At 37.6% G+C, this 25740-nt stretch overlaps 1 protein-coding gene across 8 annotated transcripts in view; it reads left to right on the plus strand.

Moving 5' to 3' along the window:
• Positions 1-25740, plus strand: part of LOC148309657 (phosphatidylinositol-3,5-bisphosphate 3-phosphatase MTMR4) — a 144942-nt gene that overhangs the window by 109467 nt on the left and 9735 nt on the right. For all 8 annotated transcript variants that reach the window (XM_088259784.1, XM_088259786.1, XM_088259785.1 and 5 more), the window contains 13 exons: positions 8792-8987; positions 11137-11315; positions 12642-12813; positions 15159-15346; positions 16007-16202; positions 17016-17113; positions 19088-19175; positions 20097-20261; positions 21569-21719; positions 22384-22489; positions 22569-23422; positions 23885-24073; positions 25530-25671. In XM_088259784.1, coding sequence (XP_088115910.1) covers positions 8792-8987; positions 11137-11315; positions 12642-12813; positions 15159-15346; positions 16007-16202; positions 17016-17113; positions 19088-19175; positions 20097-20261; positions 21569-21719; positions 22384-22489; positions 22569-23422; positions 23885-24073; positions 25530-25671 — 2724 coding nt within the window. The remainder of the gene's footprint in view (positions 1-8791; positions 8988-11136; positions 11316-12641; positions 12814-15158; positions 15347-16006; positions 16203-17015; positions 17114-19087; positions 19176-20096; positions 20262-21568; positions 21720-22383; positions 22490-22568; positions 23423-23884; positions 24074-25529; positions 25672-25740) is intronic.

Genomic DNA, 25740 nt, shown 5'->3' on the forward strand with positions numbered 1-25740 from the left:
GTGGCGAACGTAGTTGGAAAAAGAAGCAGAGGAAGACCGAGGAAAACTTGGCACAATCAGGTATGTCAAATACTTGAATGCGGCCGGGTCAGGAGTCGTAATAATCGTCGGGTATGTATGAGGAGATGCATGAATGTAGAAGAGGCAAAGAATATTTGCAAAGACTAAGTGGTGTGGCATTCGATTCTCTCTGCCTACACCTGCGGGGAAGCGGCGTGACGGTTAGTTAGTTAGTTACCTTCCTTATTCTTATAATTGTACCTGCAGACAAGCCTCTAGAATAAAAGGCTTCGTGGGTAATTCCTTAAATAAAAAAAAACATACATATTGACATCTTGTTTATCAGAATGGTTTGATGATGTCAGTAACAACGAAACCCAGTCACTGGTCAAGTGGAAAAAGCTATATAGTTTTACAATAGTTTTGTCATATAAAATGCAGTTCCACCAAGAAATGTCAGTACAAAACTAATATTTAACAAAGCTGAAATACCTCCTATTCATTATTTAACTATTAGGTAAAATTTCATTAATTGATTTGGCAGTCCCTTTGTTGTAAAATCTATCTATTTTTAATTTAAGTTTTACTCAGTAAATACCACTATTTCTTAAAATCTATTGCAACACGTGTTTCGAACATCGTATGGTGTTTGAAAGTGATGCAGAATGCATCGAAACACGTGTCACAATAGATTTTAAGAAATAGCGGTATTAACTAAGTAAAACTTAAATTAAAAATATTTGGTAAAATGCTATCAAGAAATATATTTTAATTATGCTTTGTAAATACATCTTTATTTTGAATACATTAAAATAAATTCATATATTATAGCGGAAGTTAAACTGGCAGTGCACAACGGAGTCCTGGTTCCAACTCTAATGTATGGAAGTGAAACATGGAGTTGGCAAAAGAAGGATGAAAGTAGACTGAATGCAGTCGAAATGCGATCTCTCAGAAGAATGTGCGACAAAACGATGTATGATAGATGTACGAATAGTGAAATAAGGAAGGAATGCATAGCTGAGATAAGCATTATCGATAAAATTAAGAAAGGTGTGTTCAGATGGTTTGGACATGTAGAACGAATGAGTGAGGAAAGAACGGTAAAACAAATTTATGAGGCGAATATTAGCGGGAAAAGAAGCAGAGGAAGACCGAGAAAAACATGGCACGATCAGGGATGCCAAATACTTGAAAGTGGTCAGGTTAGGAGTCGTAACAATCGGCGGGTATGTATGAGGAGATGCATGAACGTGGAAGAGGCGAAGAATGTTTGCAAGGACAGAGTGGTGTGGCGCTCTATTCTCTCTGCCTACCCCTGCGGAAAAGCGGCGTGATGGTTAGTTAGTTAGTTCATATATTATATATAATAATATTTACAATTATAATTTAATAGTACCATGATAATAATAATAGTAACTGCTGAATCAATTAATGAAAGCATATTTGTCTTTGAAAAATTATTCAATTGGAATTTGAAATGAATTTAATTATAGACTATTTGGTTCCGTTATCACCAGCATTGGAATGTTATCAGGGAATATTGGGCTTAATTAATGTTCCGCTGTGACATGGCAACACTATATAACCTTCATTATCATTTGGTAAACACGGGTTCAACGGACTCGCCAGCCAAATTATCGGCCGTCCGCAATTCATCACTTGCCAACAAGTTCTTGTGTATTCAGATTTATTTCAATTGTGTATTTGTAGTCTGCGTTCTTGGAACGTGGGGGAGTTTGATATATAAACTATAATAGGAGTAAATAAAAAATATCATTGTTAACTCTTACCACTCTGTAGGCCAGACATTCTGGCCCGTATGATTCTAGTAGGCAGCTCCGTGGGCCACAATGTCTGGCCCGCGCAGGTATAACTTTAATCATTGATTTCTCTATCACCCAAGTATATTCTACCAAAAAATATTTCAGATAAATACAGTTAATCTTAATTAACATGCTCATACGAATTGCCAGACAGAGTATCCCAAAATTAGGGAACCATAATATTTTTTTTAATGGTAGAAAAACGTCGCATTTTTTTTATTAGAGTAGCTGATCAGTTATGAGAAAAAATGGTCAGAGTGAAAAGGTTAAAAAAAATATATAAAATTAACTATCACGCCCCTTCTCCGCAGGTGTAGACAGAGAGTGTAGAACGCCATACCAATCTGTATTTGTTAACTATCTTCGCCTTCATATTCATGAATCTCCTCAAATAAAAGCCTCCGTCTTGGACTTCCGCAGTTTTCTGTTGGACACGACTCTCTTCCAGTGCAAGCCCGCCACTTTTTAATTTCATCGGACCATCTTGTCTGAGGCCTACCTACGCTTCTGTGACCTGTTCTAGGCCTCCAGTCAAGTACATTTTTCGTCAATCTGTCTTCAGACATACACACGGCCTGCCCAGGTCCACTTTAGTTCCGCGATTCTTTGAGCCACATCTGTTTACCTTAGTTTTTTCCCTTATCTAAATTTTTTTTTTCATCCCTAAGGGATATTTTTGGCATCCTTCTTTTGATTTGCTTTTTACATATCCTGTTGATTATTCCGACTGCTGACCTGAAATTTAGAATTGGTACCTAAATATATTTACGTTATTACTAAACTAGCTTCGGGTCATCGGATGGATCTATATAAAATCTATAAAGTAAAAAAATCTATACTGCAATGCAAAATATATATTTATAAAAATAACATTTAGGATTTTTTACGAGTGAGTGGAAGCTTTTGGTAAGGGAATGTAATTGAGTATTTTAATGTTTTAAAATTTAATAAACCCTGATGATGACAAGGTTCTTGTCGGTAGGTTAAAAAGTGTACTAATAATAAAAAAGTGGTTAAAAAAGTGTACTAATAATAAAAAAGTGGTTAAAACAGAGGTGTTTACTTTTATAAAGTTTATAAAATGTGCCACAAAGTATCTGCAAAAATATTTTTAAAAAATGTCTATAACTCAAATGTGAAATTCACATTTACGAATTTGGCATTGGATTGACGATATTCAGAATTTGTTCAGCATTATCATTTACAATATGATCTTCGGTTATTCTCCGAACCTTGCTTGTTCGCTATTTTTATATCAAATCGGTCAATGTCACACAACAGATAAACAGAATCTCAAATAATTCACCCAACTGTTGAGAAAATAATCATGATCACTTCTTGACCCCGCATCGTTGGGTTTGTTAGCTTTGAATCCGAATAAATATAATTTTTTTTTTTGTTTGCATTCCTGCCAACATGTTTTGGTAAAATCGAATACTAATATTTGCATACCTATTTTTAAGCCGGTGATATCGGAATATTCCGTTGAACATGTTCATTGGGTGTATTTAATAACCGCTTTGAGCAACTCGTGTTTATTTTGTGTCGTTGCATTTTTGAATTATTTAATTTGACAATTGCAAGTAAAGAAGGTCATACCTAGATGTTGAATATGAAAGGTAATAATAATTTATATGGCAAGGTTAATTGTTTTAACACTTTCAAGTCGGGCACAAATTTCGGACGGGTGTTTTTAACGCCTGTGGACCGTTGACGACGGGATTTAATAATTTAGACGTTAACAAAGATATTAGTACATAATATTCATATGAAAACATCAAATAATTCCTTCTTTTCTGACTTTGAAATGAGGCCGGTGCAGAGGGTAAAAATACCCTTCCTGTCGTTTAGCATCAACAGACCAAACGGGTAAAAATACCTTTCCCATCCTAAATGTGATAATGCAGTACCAGCGGGTCATTCAGAACAGGGGATCGTTTGGAATATTTTGAGAAAAAAAGGAAATTTAAATTTATGCAAAATGCTCTTATTTTCATGTATTTATTTAGATACAGATTTTTTTTTACAAAATACATGTTTAAATAATACAAAATAGTTGGTAAATATACAATACGTTTCAAATATAACGTTTCTACCTCTCTTATAAAGTAGAGACTTGTGTTTAGAGAGGGAGTTCGTTTTACAATTGTTATTTTTTTATAAACAAAGTAAATTACAATTAAAATTAAAAATAAACAAAGTAAATTTAAAAAAAAAATATTCCTTGGTATGGAGTCTAGGTAGCGGTGAGATTTAAATGTTTTTTTATTTTTTTTATTTTAGTTTTAAAGGCTTGAATGAATAATTAAAAAATTAAACATTTTTATTTTAGATTAAAACCTTAATATATCGCTCAGTCCTTTCAAGAACGTCATAAATCGAAAATCATCAATTTCCAGTTGTGCATGTTTTCGGAATGCCCAGAAAATGTACTATATCCCAGCAAAAGCGGCATATTTTTTACTTAATATTTACCCACTACAGGGCAGAAAGTGTTGTTTTTGCATTTTGAAGAAAAGGTATTGTTTGAAATATACTAAATATTTTTCAAATGGAGAAAAAACATTCAGGTTTTACCTAAAAAGATCTGTTGCACAGTAAAAAGTTCAATAAGTGGCTTGATATTCATTTTCAATACATTGTATTATATTGCTAAACTTTAAAAACGTTCTACTGAAAAATCAAGTTTTTTGATTTCTTGAAAGGAGTGAGCGATATTTGAATTTGAACCAATGAACCTGACTGGTTATATTGTTGAAGTGCACGCTTAAATATAAATATTTTTAAGTAACGGAACTTATCTGAACACTGGTAAAAAAAAATAATTTTGACCCGAGGTCGCATGATTAAAAGTAGCCAAAGTGCACTTTTGTATTTTTGTCACAACAGGACCGATCAAATAAATTCCGCAAATCAAAATGGCGGGTCATCTAGTGCATCAATGATTCCCGTGACATCGCACCATCGCTTACCGACAAAACTAACAAGCAAACTTCCTATTCTTATACAGGGCTTCGCCCATAGATAAATCATTGATAAACTGCATGATCCTCTCTCGAAATTACTAATTTTAATTGTCTAATTTCATTAATTGATTTGGCAGTCACTTTGTGGTAAAATCTATTCATTTTGAATTTAAGTTTCACTTATTGAATACTACTATTTCTTAAAATCTATCGTGATCCGTGTTTCGATGCATTCGGCATCATTTTCAATCACCATATGTGAAGCTAATTCTAAATTTTAGAGCTTGATCCTTGTTTCGTTGAAGGTTGAACAGGGGGGGTAAGAGCTGTTTTTTATATTTATTTATTTATTTATTATTATTATTTTCTATTACATCCCATGGTCCCAACACTAAAATTTAGAATTAGCTTCACATACGGTGTTTGAAAATGATGCGGAACGCATCGAAACACATGTCACAATAGATTTTTAAAAATAGTGGTATTTAATAAGAAAAACTATTAAAAATTAAATTATCTAATTTGTTTATCTTGTAGTGTAAGAAGTTAGTTTCTATGCGAGATAACTCATTTCTCGAAAATTTATTTAGCCAAGTAAATAATATCGGCATTGATTAACTTGTATGACCCCTAGCAGCATAATGTTATGCAAAACTGTGTAACTGAGCATATATTTGTACGAGTATTAAGTCACCTCATAATAATATGAAATGAATAAATTCTCCCGACACTGTTGTATTAGAGCGCTTCTCAATCAGTTTCCTCGGAGGTTCCGATGCATCAATGAACGATTTTTTTAATTTTTCCTTCCTGGTGATGTGTGAGAACAAGTAGCTTTGATCGAAATGCGATCTCTCAGAAGAATGTACGACAAGACGATGTATGATAGATGTTCGAATAGTGAAATAAGGAAGAAATGCAAAGCTGAGACAAGCATTATCGATAAAATTAAGAAAGGTGCATTGGGATGGTTTGGACATGTAGAACGAATGAGTGAGGAAAGAACGGTAAAACAAATTTATGAGGCGAACGTAATTGGAAAAAGGAGCAGAGGAAGAACGTGAAAAACATGGCACGATCGGTATGCCAAATACTTGAAAGTGGTCGGGTTAGGATTTGTAACAATCGGCGGGTATGTATGAGGATATGCATGAACGTGGAAGAGGCGAAGAATGTTTGCAAAGACAGAGCTAAACTAACTAACTAACCATCACGCCGCTTCTCCACAGGGGTAGGCAGAGAATCAAACGCCACACCACTCTGTCTTTGCAAACATTCTTTGCCTCTTCCACATTCATGCATCTCCTCATACATACCCGACGATTATTACGACTCCTGACCCGGCCGCTTTCAAGTATTTGACATACTTGATTGTGCCAAGTTTTCCTCGGTCTTCCTCTGCTGCTTTTTCCAACTACATTCGCCTCATAAATTTGTTTAACCGTTCTTTCCTCACTCATACGTTCCACATGTCTAAACCATCTCAACACACTTTTCTTAATTCTATCGATAATGCTTATCTCAGCCTTGCATTCTTTCCTTATTTTATCATTCGAACATCTATCAAACATCACTTTGCCACACATTCGTCTGAGGGATCGCATTTCGACTGCATTCAGTCTGCTTCCATCCCTCTTTGAATATAAATAACTCCCAAGTGCAAATACTCGGGCATGGTCAGGTCATGAGTAAGGATATTCAATCAGCAGATGTGTATGGGGAGATGCGTTAATGTGGAAGAGGCGATTGTTTGCAAAGGCAGATTGGTGTGGCGTTTTATTCTCTCTGCCTACCCCCTCGTGGAAGCGGCATGATGGTCAGGTTTAGTTGGAACCAGTGACTTGTTTACCGGCTCGTATGTTTATTCTAATATGATTGCATCTAAAGGTCGCATAACATCAGAAACAGGAAAATTCCCATCGACTCAATATTGACTGGTTGATTTTTAATTGAAGCGTGCTATTGGCTATTTGCAAATGTTGATAATACTGGGCAAACAGGACTTACACAAATATTAATATAGATTTTCACGTTTGCAGACAATTATTTGTAGCATTTGGGTTAATTTTTGTATTATTCATGGTTCCTGCTTAGGAGGAATGTTTTTGTTTTTTTTAAAAGGAAGAACACGCAAAACCTCTATTAGAGGTTTATTATTAGATTAAAACCAATATTTTTAGCTTTTCCACTTTTTTATTTGACCAGCGACCGGGTTTCGTCGTTACCGACATCATCAGACTGGATATGGAGATGGAGACTCTATTAGAGGCTTGTCTGCAGATAGGACAGTAAAGACAGGGAAGGCAAATGTGAAAAATACATCACAAACACCCACACCGATTGAAAATAAATTTTTCTTGAATTTATTTTACACTTTGCGGGAATCGAACCGGCGATGCCAGTTTCGGAGTCGAGTAGCTACCCAACTACGCCACAGCACCTGTAAATAATACAACTACTGTATGGCATTATTGCATGGGGAGGCGCATACAACAACATACTGAACTCAGTGAAAATAGTACAGAAAACCATAATTAAAGTCATCTTGAAAAAAAAAACATATTTCCAACAAAATTATTATTTAAAAAATTTCAAGTCCCAAACATAGAATCCATTTATAAAAAAAACCGCAGTTTTTCAAATACTGAAGGGTGACAACTATTTAAATTTAACAAAAAATTTATCATCGAGATTCTCAAACGATTTTTCTACTCCAAAATGCAACACCAAGCAATTTCAGCAAAACTTCAAATATTTGGCAATCAAACATTTCAATAAACTCCCTAAAGAAATAAAAAAAAAAAATATATAAAAATCCTTAAGAAAAAAATTAAAGCTCCATACATTTAAATCTTTAAAAAAAATATATAAAAAAAAACTATTATATCTTTTATTAAATAACATTAAACCACGAGTGTAAGTCCCTTTCCAAGCACAAGAGCACAGACTGTTTTATGAAGAGGCACAGCGAATCGAAATATAAAAGTTCTCCATATGTATAAATGATTCAAATGTATTATGTTATAAATAAAAATGTAAATATATTAAATGAACAAAAAAAAACTAACATTTTTATAAAATACAATATATTGTTTTAACCCGTTCAATTCCGGAAGGTATATGGCCGGACACAGCAGGCCGTGAGTTTTTCAACAAAAATGTGAAAGCTTAAAAGCTAAAGATTGATGAATGTTATTTTGATAATATTGGTAAATTGTAATATTTTACTATTACTTGATCTTCCTTATAGATGTCTCTATATATTCTGATTAAAAAAATATTGCAATTGGATTTGATATTGGCTTGCGACAAGCTCAAACGAGAGCGCTCATTTTGTGTGGCTGGCGAGCACGGAACTGGAGAGCGAGTAAACGCGCTTGTGGCTGCGAACCGGTTTAAAGTTAAATGATGCGGAATGCATCGAAACACGTGTCACAATGGATTTTAAGAAATAGTGGTATTTGGAAGCCAAACTGGCAGTACACAGTTCGGGTTCCAACCCTTATGTATGGAAGCGAAGTATGGAGTTGGCAGAAGAAGGATGAAAGCAGACTGAATGCAGTCGAAATGCGATCCCTCAGACGAATGTGTGGCAAAACGATGTTTGATAGATGTTCGAAAGATGAAATATTGAAAGAATGTAAGGCTGAGATAAGCATTATCGATAAAATTAAGAAAGGTGTGTTGAGATGGTTCGGACATGTGGAACGTATGAGTGAAGAAAGAACGGTAAAACAAATTTATGTGGCGAATGTAGTTGGAAAAGAACGCAGAGGACGACCAAGGAACACTTGGTACAATCAGGTATGTCAAATACTTGAAAGCGGCCGGGTCAGGAGTCATAATAAATGTCGGGTATGTATGAGGCAAAGAATGTTTGCAAAGACAGAGTGGTGTGGCGTTCTATTCTCTCTGCCTACCCCAGCGTGATGGTTAGTTAGTTAGTTAATTAGTTAGTGTCTGCCAAATGAATGAATGCAATATGTTTGTTTTCCCCAGATGCACGTTTGAGAGCGGCGAGCAGTGCATGGAGTGGCAGCGGCGGCTGGAGGCGGCGCTGCAGCCGCCGGCCTCGCTGGAGGGGCTGTTTGCCTTCTCCTTCCGCGCCTGGGCTGCGGAGCCCGAGGGCGCCGAGGTCGCGCGCCGCCTGGCCGCGCCCCTGCCCGCCGACCCCCACCAGGATTTCATGAAGGAGGTACCTATTACCTGTTCCCTTAGCATCATTACCATCGCACGTTTTCAAGCGTTTCTCAATGAACTTTTGAGGTCAGGGAGTGTTTATTTTACTGTTAATCCGTATTTTTCTGTATTTTCTGATAATCTGACCTTTTTTGAGTTCCGACCATACCCCCTAACCCAAAGGTGACGAATTAACCTTCCCCTCCCGGTGATATGTATTTACTACAACTTGACTTTAAAAATGAGAATATTGTGGCTACATAGCAAAATCAGAAGGTTGCGTGTTCAAATCACGTCGGGGTCGCCACTTATAGCTGGTTGCTATTTTAATTCTGGCTGGTTTTTGGTGGCGTATGGCCGTTATAATGTAGATTGGGTGACCAGAGTAAAAATGAAAGAATGCTGTACTTACAGTTAGTCCTTTTATTTAAATAAATGCGATAACACTGGAATCAGATAATTACAAAATACTTTACAATATATATATATATATATATATATATATATATATATATATATATATATATATATATATATATATAAATATATATATATATATATATATATATATATATATATATATATATATATATATATATATATATATATATTTATATATATATATATATATATATATATATATATATATATATATATATATATATATATATATATATATATATATATACATATATATATATATATATATATATATATATATATATATATATATATATATATATATATATATATATATATATATATAATATATATATATATATATATATATATATATATATATATATATATATATATATATATATATTATATATATATATATATATATATATATATATATATATATATATATATATATATATATATATATATATATAATTAAAAAAGTGAAATGAAAGTCGCAATAAAAACGTCTGTCTGTTTCAACGAACTAAGCAGCTCTCTTCGTTTCGAAGTTAGCCCGCTTCAGTGTCGGAAATCAGAAATCTCTGTTTTAGTTTGTCTCGTTACACTTCCTTCCTGCTTACGCCAGCGCTGCAAACTCGACGGTGTGGCTACATAGCCCACAATATCAATATAAAATATACACAGGCTCAGAATTTTTGTACTTCTCCGTAATACAATTACGTATTACATAAAAGTATTATAATATTAAGTTATTCATTTGCAGTGACAGAAAAAAATCAACTGTAAAAAAATGGGGAATAGAATCACGGATACACAAATGTTTTATCAGCGTGTGCGTGCGTGCCGTGCTTTGCGCACGCAGGTTTATACTGTTTCCGCCGATCTCGTTTTCGTTGCGCACAAGTCGTCCTTCAGGGTGCTCGTGCCGCTACGACAGCTATATTTTTTTTTCTCGTTTTCAGATACTTACCAAAGCTAACATTAAAAAAACTGATACATTTCAACTTCAACTATGGTCAATAAAAGTAACAATTAGGAACATTCGCATTTTTCCCGTTTTTAAATTAAATTTTCATATGGTGTACAAAATACATATCACCATTGCATGCGAAAGTTTTTAGCACCGTAAGGGAAAAGTTAAAGGAGTTCAACTGTACTACGGGTCCATGATATCTGCTCTAGAAAGTTAGTAGTTTAGGATGCCAAAATGTGCACCTAAGGTCTTCTGTCGCCTCAACTTCTTCTTATCTTTTCAGACTAGACCTGTTTCTTGTTATTTCAATTTTTAGTTAGTATTTCTGTGTCTCTGGCCAATGTCTGTGCACGACGGATTCTTCAGTTCTTTGGAGAGGTTGCGCGTAGCAATGAAAATAGCCTGGAACGACTGGTTGTGATCGGTAGCCTGGAGGGGAAAAGTGAGAGAGGAAGATCCCACTTCTCTTCTTTCTGTGCCACTTCTAACGAAGATCGGCGATCATCATGGCTATCTTCAATTTTGATGCTGCAGCTTGGAACAGAGATTTGGTGCTTCTGCCAAACCATTGTCGTAGGTTTTTCAAGATCCCCTACACGATGGACCAATCAAGTTAGGCACCTCGGCGGTTGGAGCGCTACATGCAGCGCAGTCAAGGGATAACTGGAGGAGAGTCATTGCTTCGACAAGGGTCACAACTCTCAGTAATGAAGAATAAGATGGAGAAAGAAGAAGAGTTAGTATTTATAATTTAATTGTTTCGCAGGTAACGCGGCTCCAGTTTGACCTTCACGGAGCGTGGCGGGTGTCCTCTGCCAACGTGGACTTCCGCCTGTGCGCCTCCTATCCTCCACTGCTACTTGTGCCGGCGTGCGTGTCCGATGACGCACTGGAGACTGTCGCCAAGTTCAGGAGCTCTCGCCGGATCCCGGCCATCGTGTGGAGGTGAGAATGCCCGAGATCTCCGCCGTGTTTGCTATCGTCGGGGCAGCTCTTTTAACTCTTATCCGCACCCAGTAAAAAGCATTGTTTTTATTTATTTTTCGTTATATTTTTTATTTTTACATTTGTATACATTTATTCCACCTCCGAAGTTTAATGGTCAGCTCGCTCGGCTACCGTTCTGGAGGTCCCGGGTTCGATTCCCAGGGGGGGGTCAAATAAATATATAAGTGATTTTTTTACTCTAATATTTATTTAATATTACCCTGGACTGGGACCTGAAGTGGAGGGCTGATCACCTTCCCTTCGCGTGTTAACGATCACGCATTTTTTTTTATTGTTGCGCGGTATGATCGATAATCCTGAAATTATACGGAACATTGGTCTGTATGTTCCCGATAGTTACCTAAGACAGCGTCGGCATAGATTGTTTCACATTCCTATACACAGGACCAACCTGCCGATGTTATGCCTGTGTCCGAAGGAGTTTTCCGAAGCGGGATTCTTCTACACATTTAACAAGAGTCTTCTTGCTTACTTTTTAATTTGTTTTTTAATGTATACGCCTTAAATGTTAGTTTGTAATGTATGTATATTTTAATTATTGAATAAATTGAATTGAATTGAATTGAATTGAAGATAACACTGTGTTTATATAATGCAGTGCCCTATGCACCATTGGGATGCGGATAAGGGGGTTCGATACATTTATTTATAAAAAATTATTACATATTTTTTTAAATTGCAGAACATAGCCACCTTGTGTGTCTTGTTGGTGGAGTTCTCACGGTAGACAGACACGTTGACCACATATCGGTAGTGTAAAGGCAAAGGGGTATATCTGTCGCAGACCAAATTTTACAGGAGAGCAAAAAAAAACTTGTGAAATTAAATAACTCATGTGTTTTATGTATTCTTATATGTACATATCTTAAGAAAACTAAATAAGTATTGCAACTACAGCTTTATTCTTTTGCCAGATTATGGAATACACTATTTTAGACAAATTAGAAAAATTAGACAGATTCATTTATTTATTTATTGAACGGCTGAAGCCTTTAAGATAATACATATATACAGTATCTAATATAAAAATACACTAATGAATACACTAATAGAGAAATAAAAAGTCTTATTACATAAAATCATAATAAAATAACAAATAGTAAGCACTGGTAAATACACGTCTCCTTCAAACACTATCAGCAAGCAGGAAGAGAGAGTGAAACACAACGTTTAAATTTATCCATTATAACATGGAGATATACCCCTTTGCCTTTACACTACCGATATATACCCAGCATTTGACTTTGGTTTTGTCGATTGCAGGCATAAAGGAAATGGCGCAGTGATAGCGCGCTGCTCCCAGCCTGAGGTGGGCTGGCTGGGGTGGCGGTCCAACGAGGATGAGCAGCTCCTGGCGGCCCTGTCTGCCGCATGCCACTTCGACCGCGGCCCGTCTGCTTCTATCGTATTGCCCGGCCGCGAGCCCGCACGGAAGGTAACAAGATCCGCCTTTCAATACTCTGATTATATTATTATAAAATCTGGAATCAGATGGTCAGGCGCCGTGGCGTAGTTGGGTAGACGCTCGACTGCGAAACTGGCGTCGAGGTTTCGATTCCCGCCAATTGCAAAATAGTTCAAGAAAGATTTACTATCAATTGGTCTGAGTATTTGTGATGTATTTTTCACATTTACCTTCCTTATCCTTACTATCCTATCTGCGGACAAGCTTCTAAAAGTAGAGGCTTTGCGGGGTATTCCTTAAAAAAAAAGTACAGAATTTGTGGAACAAACTGCGGGACCACAACCCACACGACAGTTTTAATACTTTAATTTTTATATTATTTTTATTTTTTATTTTTTGACATCGCATCAAAGATGAAGAAGAATATGGATGTCTGGGCATTTACGGGGCTGACGACCGTCATAGGCTGGTTTAAGTTTAAAGGATTGTATTATTCATTCTTTAAAATGTTACGTTATTGTTACAGTTCATGAAAAGCTTGCCATCTTCAGTCACGGAGTAAAATCCGTTTATAACGTTCCCTCCGTTAACGCGGTACCTATCTCAACATTATAAGGGGGGGGGGGGTTTACTGTAGTGAATTCAGTAAACGTTCGGCAGATTTTTAAATGAATAATTTTGCCTGTCGCGACGCAGTTCATCATTACTGACCCATCCAACTGTGTCGCCCATGAGGCAGGCGCCAGGAGACTACTGATATACAGTACATGTAACTCTGTACCTGTATTTTTTTTGACATCTCATCAAAGATGAAGAAGAATATGGAAGTCTGGGCGTTTACGGGGCTGACGACCGTCATAGGCTGGTTTAAGTTATCACTTTACACACGTGTAACATTCACCAATTCTACCCATTATTGACCAACCACACCACTCAAATTCTCGGAAGTTCTATATATATGAACCAATTTTGAAACATTATTATTGAATCACTAGAACTTCACTGGAGACATCTATTGGTGAGATGGAAAGAAGCTTTTTATTGAGCAGAAACTCTTTTATTAGTATGTGAGGTCCGAATCCTGGATTATAATCACACACATGAGAAACGCCAGAAAATACCATTTTCATTTTTATTATTTAAGCTTATAATTTGACCAGATAATTTATTTACAACATTTTGAAGAAGAACCCGCTTCGGAAAACTCCTTCGGACACATGGAACAGACCAATATCCAATGAGATATTGTTCAACATAGCGGTAGCTCTTCCTACAGGCATAACCATCGGCAGGTTGGTCCTGTGTATAGGAATGTGAAACAATCTATGTCGACGCTGTCTTAGGTAACTATCGGGAACATACAGACCAATGTTCCGGATAATTTCAGGATTATCGATCATACCGCGCAACAATCGATAAAAATGAGTTTAATGAGTTTTATTTTATTTACGACTAGTTTCGAAAACGACGGATGTTTTCATCTTCTGGTACAAATTAAAACAGTTTTAATTTGTACCAGAAGATGAGAACATCTGTCGTTTTCGAAACTAGTCGTAAATAAAATAAAACTCATTAAAGTGGTATATTCAAGTGTTTAATTATTATAAAATGTTCAATGTTTGTTTATTTATAGATTTGGCGTTTAATTTGTAGAACTCCATTTTAATTTATATATTAAATATTAAAGTCAAACGCCGATTTCTAGAGTCTACTGAATTGTATTTTGTTATTAAAAAACACATAAAAATAAAATTTGTGACAATTGTTTCGCCTCGTTATTCCATTATTTTGAAAATGCCATAAAAAGGCAAAACAACTGTCACAAATTTTATTTTTATGTATTTTCAATAGTAAAATACAATTTAGTAGATCCCAAAAATTCATTAATTGATTCGGCAGTCACTTTGTGGTTAAATCTATCCATTTTTAATTTAAATTTTATGTAAATACCACTATTTCTAAAAATCTATTTTGACATATCGTAGTCATACAGGAGAAAGTGACCAAGTGCATTTTTTACAAAAACGTGATCATTGATTATTTGATATCTTACTAGCTTAATATTGCCCTGAAAAAAATGCCAAAGGATTTTAAACTTGGAAGTATAATATATTGACTTGTTAAAAATGACTAACTGCATTGAAGCTTATTTTCTTGTCAAGCAAAAGTGACTTAAATGGCCCTCTTGAACATTTTACGTTTTGGTAGTTGGTCACTTTTTCCTGTACGACTACGATATGTTTCGATGCATTCCGCATTATTTTCTAACACTATTTACATAATACACAAGTATTTACTAGGTCAAACTTAAATTACAAATCTAAAAATAAGTGTTTGATTTTAATATTTAATACATAAATTGTTTTAACCCCTAGGTGCTGATTGTGGACGCGCGGTCGTACACGTCCGCTGTGACCAACCGCGCCCGCGGCGGCGGCTGCGAGTGTCCGCAGTACTACCCGTGCGCGGAGATCCAGTTCATGTGCCTGCCCAACATCCACAGCGTGCGCAAGAGTGCGCAGGCCCTGCGCGCGCTGGCCGCCGAGCCCCCCGACCACGCCAAGTGAGTGTCACCTAACCCAAGCGCTTTGCCCCCTTTTCAGCTTTCAAAGACAACAGCTGGAGGCGCGTTGCAGGAGCCTGGGTGAGGACCTATCCGACATAGGATCCGTGATAATTCATAAGGAACTGTCACGAGAGATGATATCATACATGATCAAAATAATGAAGGACATTTGTAACACAAACCAAAGTAGGACACAAAATGCCGAACCCTCTTCTAGTGGAACGGAAAGTCTGCTGATGACAGTCAACAGTCCGCCTTCTCCTGAGGAGTTTTACGTGGTTTCCTCCCAGCAATGGGCAAATGCTGAGAAGTTCCTGTTTGGCCCACACTAGATTATCCCTCCTGTTCCCAACACAGATTCAAATAAAAACATATTTAATTAGCTAGAAGAAACAAAAATCCACTAAATGATCTATAAACCTTGTACATAATAAGCAAGGTAAATAATAAATGCAATTCCCATCTAAAAAAAAAAAAAAATAAAATAGACGTATATAATATAATTGTATCTATTTTTTGTCTGCCTCCGTGGTGTAATGGTTAGCGTGTTTAGTTAATCAAACCTACCTACCTGCATCATAGCCTGTTCCAACACTAACCTAACCTACCTACCTACACGAGAGCCGAGCCAGCTAGTAACCCCCTCCCCCCTTGCAGCTGGCACTCAGTGCTGGAGAGGTCGCTGTGGCTGCAGTCGGTGGGCGGGCTGCTGAAGGCGGCGGGGCTGGTGGCGCGCGCGGTGCACGTGGCGGCGCGCCCCACGCTGGTGCACTGCTCCGACGGCTGGGACCGCACCCCTCAGATCGTGGCCACTGCCCAGCTGCTGCTGGACCCCTACTACAGGACCTGCGAGGTTAGTACTCTCGCCCGATCCGGGTCGACCGATCATCTCGCACCGTGTAGCTTGCCCAATCTGGGTGGACACTTGGAACCAATCGTCTCACACCGTGTAACTTGCCCAATTTGGGTGGAAACTCGCAACCAATCATCTCATACTGTGAAACTTGCCCAATTCAGGTGGGCACTTGCAACCGATCGTCTCACACCCTGAAACTTGCCCAATTTGGGTGGACGCTTGCAACCAATCGTCTCACACCGTGTAACTTGCCTAATTTGGGTGGAAACTTCCAACCAATCGTCTCATATTGCAAAATTTGCCAAATTTAGGTGGGCACTTGCTACCAATCATCTCACACCGTGTAACTTGCCCAATTTGGGTGGAAACTCGCAACCAATCATCTCATACTGTGAAACTTGCCCAATTTAGGTGGGCACTTGCAACTAATTGTCTCACTTTAAAACTTGCCCAATTTGGGTGGATAATTAGGTGAACACTTGCAACCAATTCTCTCACACCATGAAACTTGCCCAATTTGGGTAGACACTTACGTCAAAATGACATCTTCAGAAGGGTGTTTTTTACGCCTGCAAACTGCTAGCGACGGGATTTGATAATTATATACATATAGTTAAGACCTTAACAAAGAGATTGGTATGTATATTATAATATTCATTTAAAAACATTGGATAATTCCTTCTTTTCTGCCTTTGAAATGAGGCTGGCGCAGAAGGTAAACCATACCCTTCCCGTCCTTCAGCATCAATCGACCGAACGGGTAGAAATACCTTTCCCTTTGTGTTTCATATATTTATTGTTTTTTTTCAGGGATTCAGAGTGCTGGTGGAAAGGGAGTGGTTGGACTTTGGGCACAAGTTTGCCGACAGGTGTGGTCACACAGTGGGGTCAGAGGACCTTAACGAAAGGTATGTGAATCACAATAGTCCATATTTCGGAACGGAAATGTTTTAACACATTCCATGCTAACCACACACCCAGCGTGTCCAAATGTGCCATTCACTTTGTGCTCAGGACTTGTCGCTCACTCCTTTCAACAACGTCATATATCAAAAATCGTCAGTTGTCGGAATGCCTAGAAAATGTACTATATCCCAGCAAAAGCGGCATATTTTTAACATAATATTTACCCGCTACAGGGCAGAAAGTGTTGTTTTTGCATTTTGAAGAAAATATATTGTTTAATTTTTTTTTTTAAATATACTAAACATTTTCTAAATGGAGAAAAAACCTTCAGATTTTACCTAAAAAGATCTGCTGCACAGTAAAAAGTTCAATAAGTGGCTTGATATTTATTTTTAATACGTTTCATTATATTCTTAAACTTTTTAAACGATCTCCTGAAAAATCAAGTTTTTTGATATTTGATGTTGTTGAAAGGAGTGAGCGATGTGTCCATATCTGCATCACGGTTGTATTACAAAAAATAAACCTGGGCACTGTTGATATTGTTAGGTTTTTTTGTATCAGCGCTTAACCTTTTAAACGCGTTAACTTTGTTCCTAAGAGACGCTTGTATTTCGCCGATTTTTAAATGATTACTTTTATCATGTATTTAGTTATGAAACGATTTATTTTCCTAAACAAAAACGTTCAATGGGATTCATTGTGCCTTTTTGGTACTCTATAATACACGTGTGTCACATTATTCTTGAAATATATCGTAATATAAACAAATTAGATCGTAACATAAATAAATCAAAGCACGCATCGTGTGTCACTCTTACCCACTGGCGATGTGTAGCCAGATATAGGGCATGATTATGGCGCGGACTAATTACCGACCGCAAGAAAAATCAGGGATCTGTTGTTTTATTTATCCTTGTGATGTTACAAATTATTAGTCAGATATTTCAACAGATGTCATAAGGCCGAGGATTGACGTATTATTTTATCCAAAGTTCCACACCATGAAAAAATCCCTTCAAGTTGAACTGAGGTTCGAAACTTGGAGCAAAGTGAAAACACAAACGCTTATGTCAGCCGCGTATGAGGCATGTCTTGTTAAAACACATACGGTTATGCGAGCCGCGTGGATCCGGTTAATATAATAAAACAACTACATTTATAGATATTTCCACTTCGATTTATTTGACCAGTGACCGGGTTTCGTCATTGCTCATATCATCAGACTGGTGCTCCCACCAGTTAAGTTCTTAGCTAGTTAAGGCTAGAGAAAATTCTATGTTGTATATACAACAACGCAGAGGTTGAAAAACCATTATATGTATAATATAATTTTTCTTACAAAATGAATTGAATGAATGTAAGTACTGTATTACAATAATAACTGCATATAAGTTATGATAAGGGTTTTGAAAATAGAATATTTATATATATTTTAAAACATATTGCTTACATAAGTCATATATATATAATATTCCGTAAAGGTGATTTCCATTTCTCATTTTAGGCATGGGATTAAGGTGAACATAAAACTTTTTTTTTAAAACTACTTGAAATACAAATAGTTTAAAAATCAAACAAAATTTTAAGTTTTTAATTAATGTTTTACTTAGTAAATACCACTATTTCTTAAAATCTACTGTGACACGTGTTTCGATGCATTCCGCATCATTTTCAAACACCGGTGTTTGAAAATGATGCGGAATGCATCGAAACACGTGTCACAGTAGATTTTAAGAAATAGTGGTATTTACTAGGTAAAACATTAATTAAAAATGGATAGATTTTACCACAAAGTGACTGCCGAATCAATTAATGAAAAATATATATTTTTTTTCAGTTAATTTATTTTCAGGTATTTTAATTTGGGTATAGACAATATATTGTAAGGACCTTACTCCAAACTTAGTTGTGTTTATCGGCTCCACATGTATTTTATTATGTCCTTGTTATAATATTAACTGTTTTTTTTACAGATGTCCTGTCTTCTTGCAGTGGTTGGATTGTGTGCACCAAATACAGGTCCAATATCCGTGCAGTTTCGAGTTCTCTCAAGCATACTTGGTAATTATCCTTTTGTATCACGTAACGAACTAAACCACAGTGCGTCTGTTGCGTTTACAACATGTGCTCTGCATGCGCCGCTGTGGATAGCCCCTGTTGATATTATTTAGCCGGGAGTATGGATGTAAATGAACGTCGGTGCGAATTTTCCTCAAAGGAGTATTCGACGTTAATGAACGTCAAGTCAGTCTGTCAGTTGGTATGATATAACTTGCATAGCAATGACATCTGTGGATATTTGTTTGTAATTTTGTCATAAAATAAAACCTAGAGATGATAGGTTTTATTTTTTTATTATTTCACATTATTTCTGTCTTCATAATTTATAGATTTCGTGAAAAACAATTTTTTTCATTTAAACTAACGCACTCCCTAAAGAAAGTTGGACATCAATTATTATATTATATTGAGAAATAAAAAGACTTTGTTTTTTGATCCACTCACATTTTTATTAACAACCAACTAGTTTCGGCAACAACCTGTTGCCCTCTTCAGGGTTTTATTTATGGAAAAAATTAACCCTGAAGTAAGTCTTTAGTCATAAATTAAACCCTGAAGAGGGCAACAGATTGTTGCCGAAACTATTAGGGCAACAGATTGTTGCCGAAACTATTTGGTTAATAAAAATGTGAGTGGATCAAAAAACATAGTCTTTTTATTTCTCAAAATAATATATCAATATGATCCACAAAGTTAATGCTTTCAATATTCAAAACATCAATTATTATATTCCTGGAAAGGAATATAATAATTGATGTTTTGAATATTGAATGGCCGGATGGAGCATGGAAATGTGCCAACATGGTTGTAATCGCAAGTATGTTCAGAGGTTAATACATATAGCACAGCCAAGTGTGGAAGATTCCTATTCCCTCGCACTCTAGATTTCCAATAGAACATAATGTCTGGGTCTTGTTGCAGATAAAGCTGGCCCAACACACGTACTCGTGCCTGTTTGGGACGTTCCTCTGCAACAGCCGGCGGGAGCGCACCTCGCACCGCGTGGCCGAGCGCACCTTCAGCGTGTGGAAGTTCCTGACGGGGCCGCAGTACAAGAACCACCTCTATGAACCCAACGGCGACGAGGTGAGTCCTCAATATTTTGAGTCTGTTCAAATTTTGCATCACTTGATATTTTGGGAGATGTAATACTTACTCCACTTTTCTAACAAACAAATACAGCCGTCAGACTATTTTTGGCTTTGTGGTGTATGTATATATATATATATATATATATATATATATATATATATATATATATATATATATATATATATATATATATATATATATATATATATATATATATATATATATATATATATATATATATATATATATATATATATATATATATATATATATATATATATATATATATATATATATATATATATATATATATATATATATATATATATATATATATATATATATATATATATATATATATATATATATATATATATATATATATATATATATATATATATATATATATATATATATATATATATATATATATATATATATATATATATATATATATATATATATATATATATATATATATATATATATATATATATATATATATATATATATATATATATATATATATATATATATATATATATATATATATATATATATATATATATATATATATATATATATATATATATATATATATATATATATATATATATATATATATATATATATATATATATATATATATATATATATATATATATATATATATATATATATATATATATACATATATATACATATATATATATATATATATATATATATATATATATATATATATATATATATATATATACTTGAAATATTGATCGAAGAGGTTCAAATCCTCTTCAAACAATATTTATGGTCTCTTCCCATTTCAAATTTAAAGTGAAGAAATTATTTACGAAATATATGTAAGTAGTAGGTACATTCCGGGCCAATTGGTCGATAAACATCTTATGGTTGGGACTGACCGGAGCCATTTCGTCGTAACGCAACACGTTACGATGCGAGCATTCGTATAGTTGTATAGAGAGCGCTCCATCCATAGTTTCGGATGCTCGGTGATGATCGCCGCGAGCGATGTTACGAAGTTACATTACGACAAAATGCTCCGGTCAGTCCCCACCATTACTCTTCGATCGGCTACAATAACTGCAATGGGTAAATCTTACCAGGACTAAATTTGGCAAGCGTTCCTTTGCTGTTCCGGGACCAATGACATAGAATGCTCTTCCACCAGCAGTCAAAAATAGTGACAGTGAGATCTTTAGAAAAAAATGCATGCTTGAAAAAGATACTTAGCATCGAGTGAATGGTCTCCCACTTTGGTCACACGCTCACACACCTTGCAGGTGCTGTACCCCGCTCACTCGTCGCGCGCCCTGGTGGTGTGGGCCGCCGTGTACCTGGGCGCGGCCCCCGACACGCCGGCCCCGCTGCAGTCGCCCCCGCAGCCGGCCCCCGCGCCCCACTCGCCCAACTCCACCGGACAACTCAACACAGGTAACTCAGACCTTACTTTCTTTCATCGTAACAACGCTCAATGTGGCCTGCCCGCGCTAGCTTGTAACATAAGCATGTTGTAACATAAGCATCATACCTCGATGTTGAGTAACCAGCTCATCAAAAGGATCCAGAGTTTCAAGTCTTCTTGTGACCCTTGCAGAAGCAATGACTCTTCTCCAGTTATCCCTTGACTGCGCTGCTTGTAGCAGGGCTTGCAAGGGCCGCATTTAATAGTATGAAGGCCATCTGGAGAAAGGCGTAGGACGCAGCAAATCTTGGTCACAACTGTCGTCAAAAAAGGCGATACAGTTGGCTATCTCATGTTCTCCGCATGCCTCTCGAGAACCTTACTCAAGCTTGCCTCTTTTACAAGGCAACAGGTTCGCGCCGCCCAGGACGACCACTGCTGACAATTCGTGGAGCGGATATGGTTAAATAAATTATTACTATATCTGTTAATGTTGTAAAAAAATAGTATCCAAAGTAATAAATGAAGATGTCCTAATTGCACCACATGCTGCCAATGTCACAACCGGTTTGAAACGTAACATCATACAACTTGAACAGGATATTTTGATACTCTGTTTTGATTCTAATCCTCTGATGAATTGTTATCTAGATGTAAACAACATTAAATAAACTGAGATCTTTTTCCTTTCAGGTGTCATGACAAAGACGAGATCATACGGGGACCTGCTGTCCCTCTCAGAGCACGGCAACTCCACGCACAGGAGATCCAGCGACCCCAGTATTACCGTAGACCCTATGTGAGTATTCCGCTACCGATCGTGTCCATTACATCTCCACCGTGTTGGATATGTTCTAATATAGTTTTGTCTCTCGCAGGAAACTCAGCACGCTCGGCATTTCAGGAACCGGCAGTCCGGTGAATAACAACGAATCCGGAGAACAGCAACTGATAGACGCCTATTCCGACGAGAGCGTCGGCTCCGACGCCGCGCCGGCTCTTAACGGCAACGGGGCCTCCGACCAGACGGCGTACGTGCAAATGCAAAACATCATCAACGCGTCGTGCCCCGATAGCCTTATCAACACTACGGTCCCCAAACAGATTGTAAATGGTTATTCCAAAGTAAACGGTAATGTTCCTATTCTCAATAACGGAGTGTCCGCGGACGACATCTCCGGAACGGACTCTAATTTCAATACCAAAACAGACGACGAAGAAGACGATTTGATCAACGGGAAGTTGGTGGAGAGAAATGGCGTGTACGAAAACGGGAACACTTCCGTGATGATCCGAGAGAGGCTACTCGTCGGGTCTCTGGATCGAGTAGACGGCGTCGCGGAGTACGCCGTGGACTCCGTCGCCAACTCGCCACATTCGGACTACGAAGAGCGCCCGGCGCGGATAATAACCCGGGAGTGTGTCGCGGCCTTCAAACCCGACTCCGTGCCCCCGACCCCGACCGAGGAGATGGCCTTCTCGGACCACAACCTGTCGGACTCGGCGGATCTCGGCAGGATCCGGAACGAGAGCCTCACGTGGAGGAGCGTGTCGGAGTGCAGCCAGCAGACGGACTCCAGCAGCGGCTGTGTGGACCTGGCCGCGGAGTTCATGACCTCTCCCGGGCTGGACGGAGCGGCGCAGAGAGGCGGCGCGAGACGCCCGCGACTAGACTCGGTGCAGAACGGCGGACTTAACGACACAGCCGCCATCTTACTAGAAACGGAAATCGGTAAGTGCCTCAATTTAAACATTGATCGTATTTCATTCTCGAGGGACTCTTCTTCTTCTGTTCATGTCATGTCAGGTCCCCTTGACGTCGATTATCACTTGAGAGCAACTGTCTCCCTGCTCTTGCTCTTTGGAGCATATTTGCATTGCTAACCATATCGGTCCGTAGAATGGGTAGCATTTTACAATGAATTTACGTCGTAAATATTTGAAATATTTACGACGTAAATTGGGGGAAAAAACGTAAAAGCGGGTAATAAATGTACTGAAATATATCGGGACTTAAATAATAACACGCAATTGGCGGGAAAACTTTAATTCCGGGCACGTAAAATCTGGGTTTCACTTTATTTTTCTCCGAGATTCTTTGACGTACAAGTAGTTGATGTATCCCCTCAAACTCCGTCCTAAATGCCTTCGAAGGTGGATAGTCCCACAGGTCCTAACAATGCTCGATCTCCAGGTAAACTCATATCGGCGGAGTCCGCCGCCAAGCGGCTGTCGGAGCAGCAGCAGCAGCCGGTAGGGCACCGGCGCCAGTGCTCGGACGGCGCCCACCCCGAGCAGTCGCCCCCGGAGGAGCTCTCCTGCTCCGACATGACGCTGTGCCCCAACTCCCCGCTGCGCGCCTGCCGGGCCTACTCCGCAGGAGGTAACCACCTTACCTTACCTCATGTGAAAATCTCTAGATTTTTATTGTTTTTTGACATCTCAACGGGATAGCAGGTAATAAGTAAATCCATCAAAATACGATACAATCCGAAAAGAATCCGGAAAGATCTGTCACTTATTTTGTGCAGAAAAGTATTACATTCTGCAAATAATAATTTTATTTATTTTATTTAGAAATTTAACAGAACATTAACATAAATACATTTAAAATAATGAATAACAAAAAAAATTGTTTCATTCCAATTACACAAAATTTCACTAATGTTAAATGAGTTTAAATTAAAAAGCAAGAACGAAATATAGCAAAGCTTAAGAAGAACAATAGGCAGACTTAATTTAGCGCTAAAGTAAAAAAAAAACAAACAGTTATAAGAAGTTGAGAAGAGCAATAAAGTAAAAATAAGTGCTATAAGGTAACAGTAAAAAAAAACAGTAAACACATATAAAACAGAAAACATACGCAACAGATACGTAGCTATGCTAATATGCTAGTGTGCAAATAATAAGTGCTATAAGTGCAAAAAAAAACAGTAAACACATATAAAACAGAAAACATACGCAACAGATACGTAGCTATGTTAATATGCTAATGTTATACGTGCACAAAGTGATCACCCTCTATAAGAGTCCTCTAAATGTCTAGACCATATTATTCCTAATCTATATTGTAGATAAGTTCGCTATTCAGAGAGGCGTAAGACAAGACAGAGACAACCAGACCAGCGAGGTGGATAGAATAAATCTGTCTTGGGTGGCTTTTGGAAAGCTTGATTCCACATTCCGAAGCCCCATTCCCAACTCACTCAAGACTCGAATGTTTAACCAATGCATTCTACCCGTCCTAACCTATGGCGTGGAAACAATGACTCTGACCAAGCAATCCTCCCATAAGTTGCAAGTTGCACAGAGGAGCATGGAGCGAATCGCTTGGCTGAAGTGGAAATGGGCCGGTCACATAGCCAGAATGACCGACGACAGATGGACGAAACGCGTTCTGGTGTGGAGACCGAGGAACCAGAGGCCTCAAGGACGTCCACCAATGAGATGGGTGGACGACATCAGGAAGTTTGCTGGAAGACAGTGGATGGGGACGGCGCGGGATCGGGAGGAGTGGAGGCGGAAGGGGGAGGCCTATGTCCAGCAGTGGACCTCGACGAGCTGATATGATGATATTGTAGTATCAATATATAAATATCTCCTTTGTGAACAAACCCAGCGCTGTAAACAAAAATTTGGACACACTTATAATGATGGGAAAAGTAGAAGGATTGTGAGGACCTGGCAGAAAGGGAACATTGAGGCGTCGCAACATTCCCGACTGGACCGGGATGAGAGGAGGAGTTGTTCCGGACGGCACATAGTGAGCGCCAACTACGGGGGGACCTAACAAGGCACACGAAGAAGAAGGTCAACACACATTTTGTTTTTTGTTGCAGCCAACACGATGGGGCGATGGCACGGGCGCTCCGTGTCCGTGCCCTGTTCCCAGGAGGCGCCCCCCTCGGACTGGAGAGGAGACACCTGTCGCCTGTGCTACTGCAACTGCACTCACCAGGCTTGCAAGAAGTCTCACCACAGGTAACCCATTTCTTTATTTCTAGCCAGCAGTGGTGAATCCCCGGAGTTCATAGGGCCCTTGCACAAATA

The sequence above is a fragment of the Brachycentrus maculatus genome, unplaced genomic scaffold (genome assembly GCF_059751285.1).
Source record: "Brachycentrus maculatus isolate JH-2025_06_01 unplaced genomic scaffold, ASM5975128v1 h1tg000119l, whole genome shotgun sequence".
Taxonomy (NCBI): Eukaryota; Metazoa; Arthropoda; class Insecta; order Trichoptera; family Brachycentridae; genus Brachycentrus; species Brachycentrus maculatus.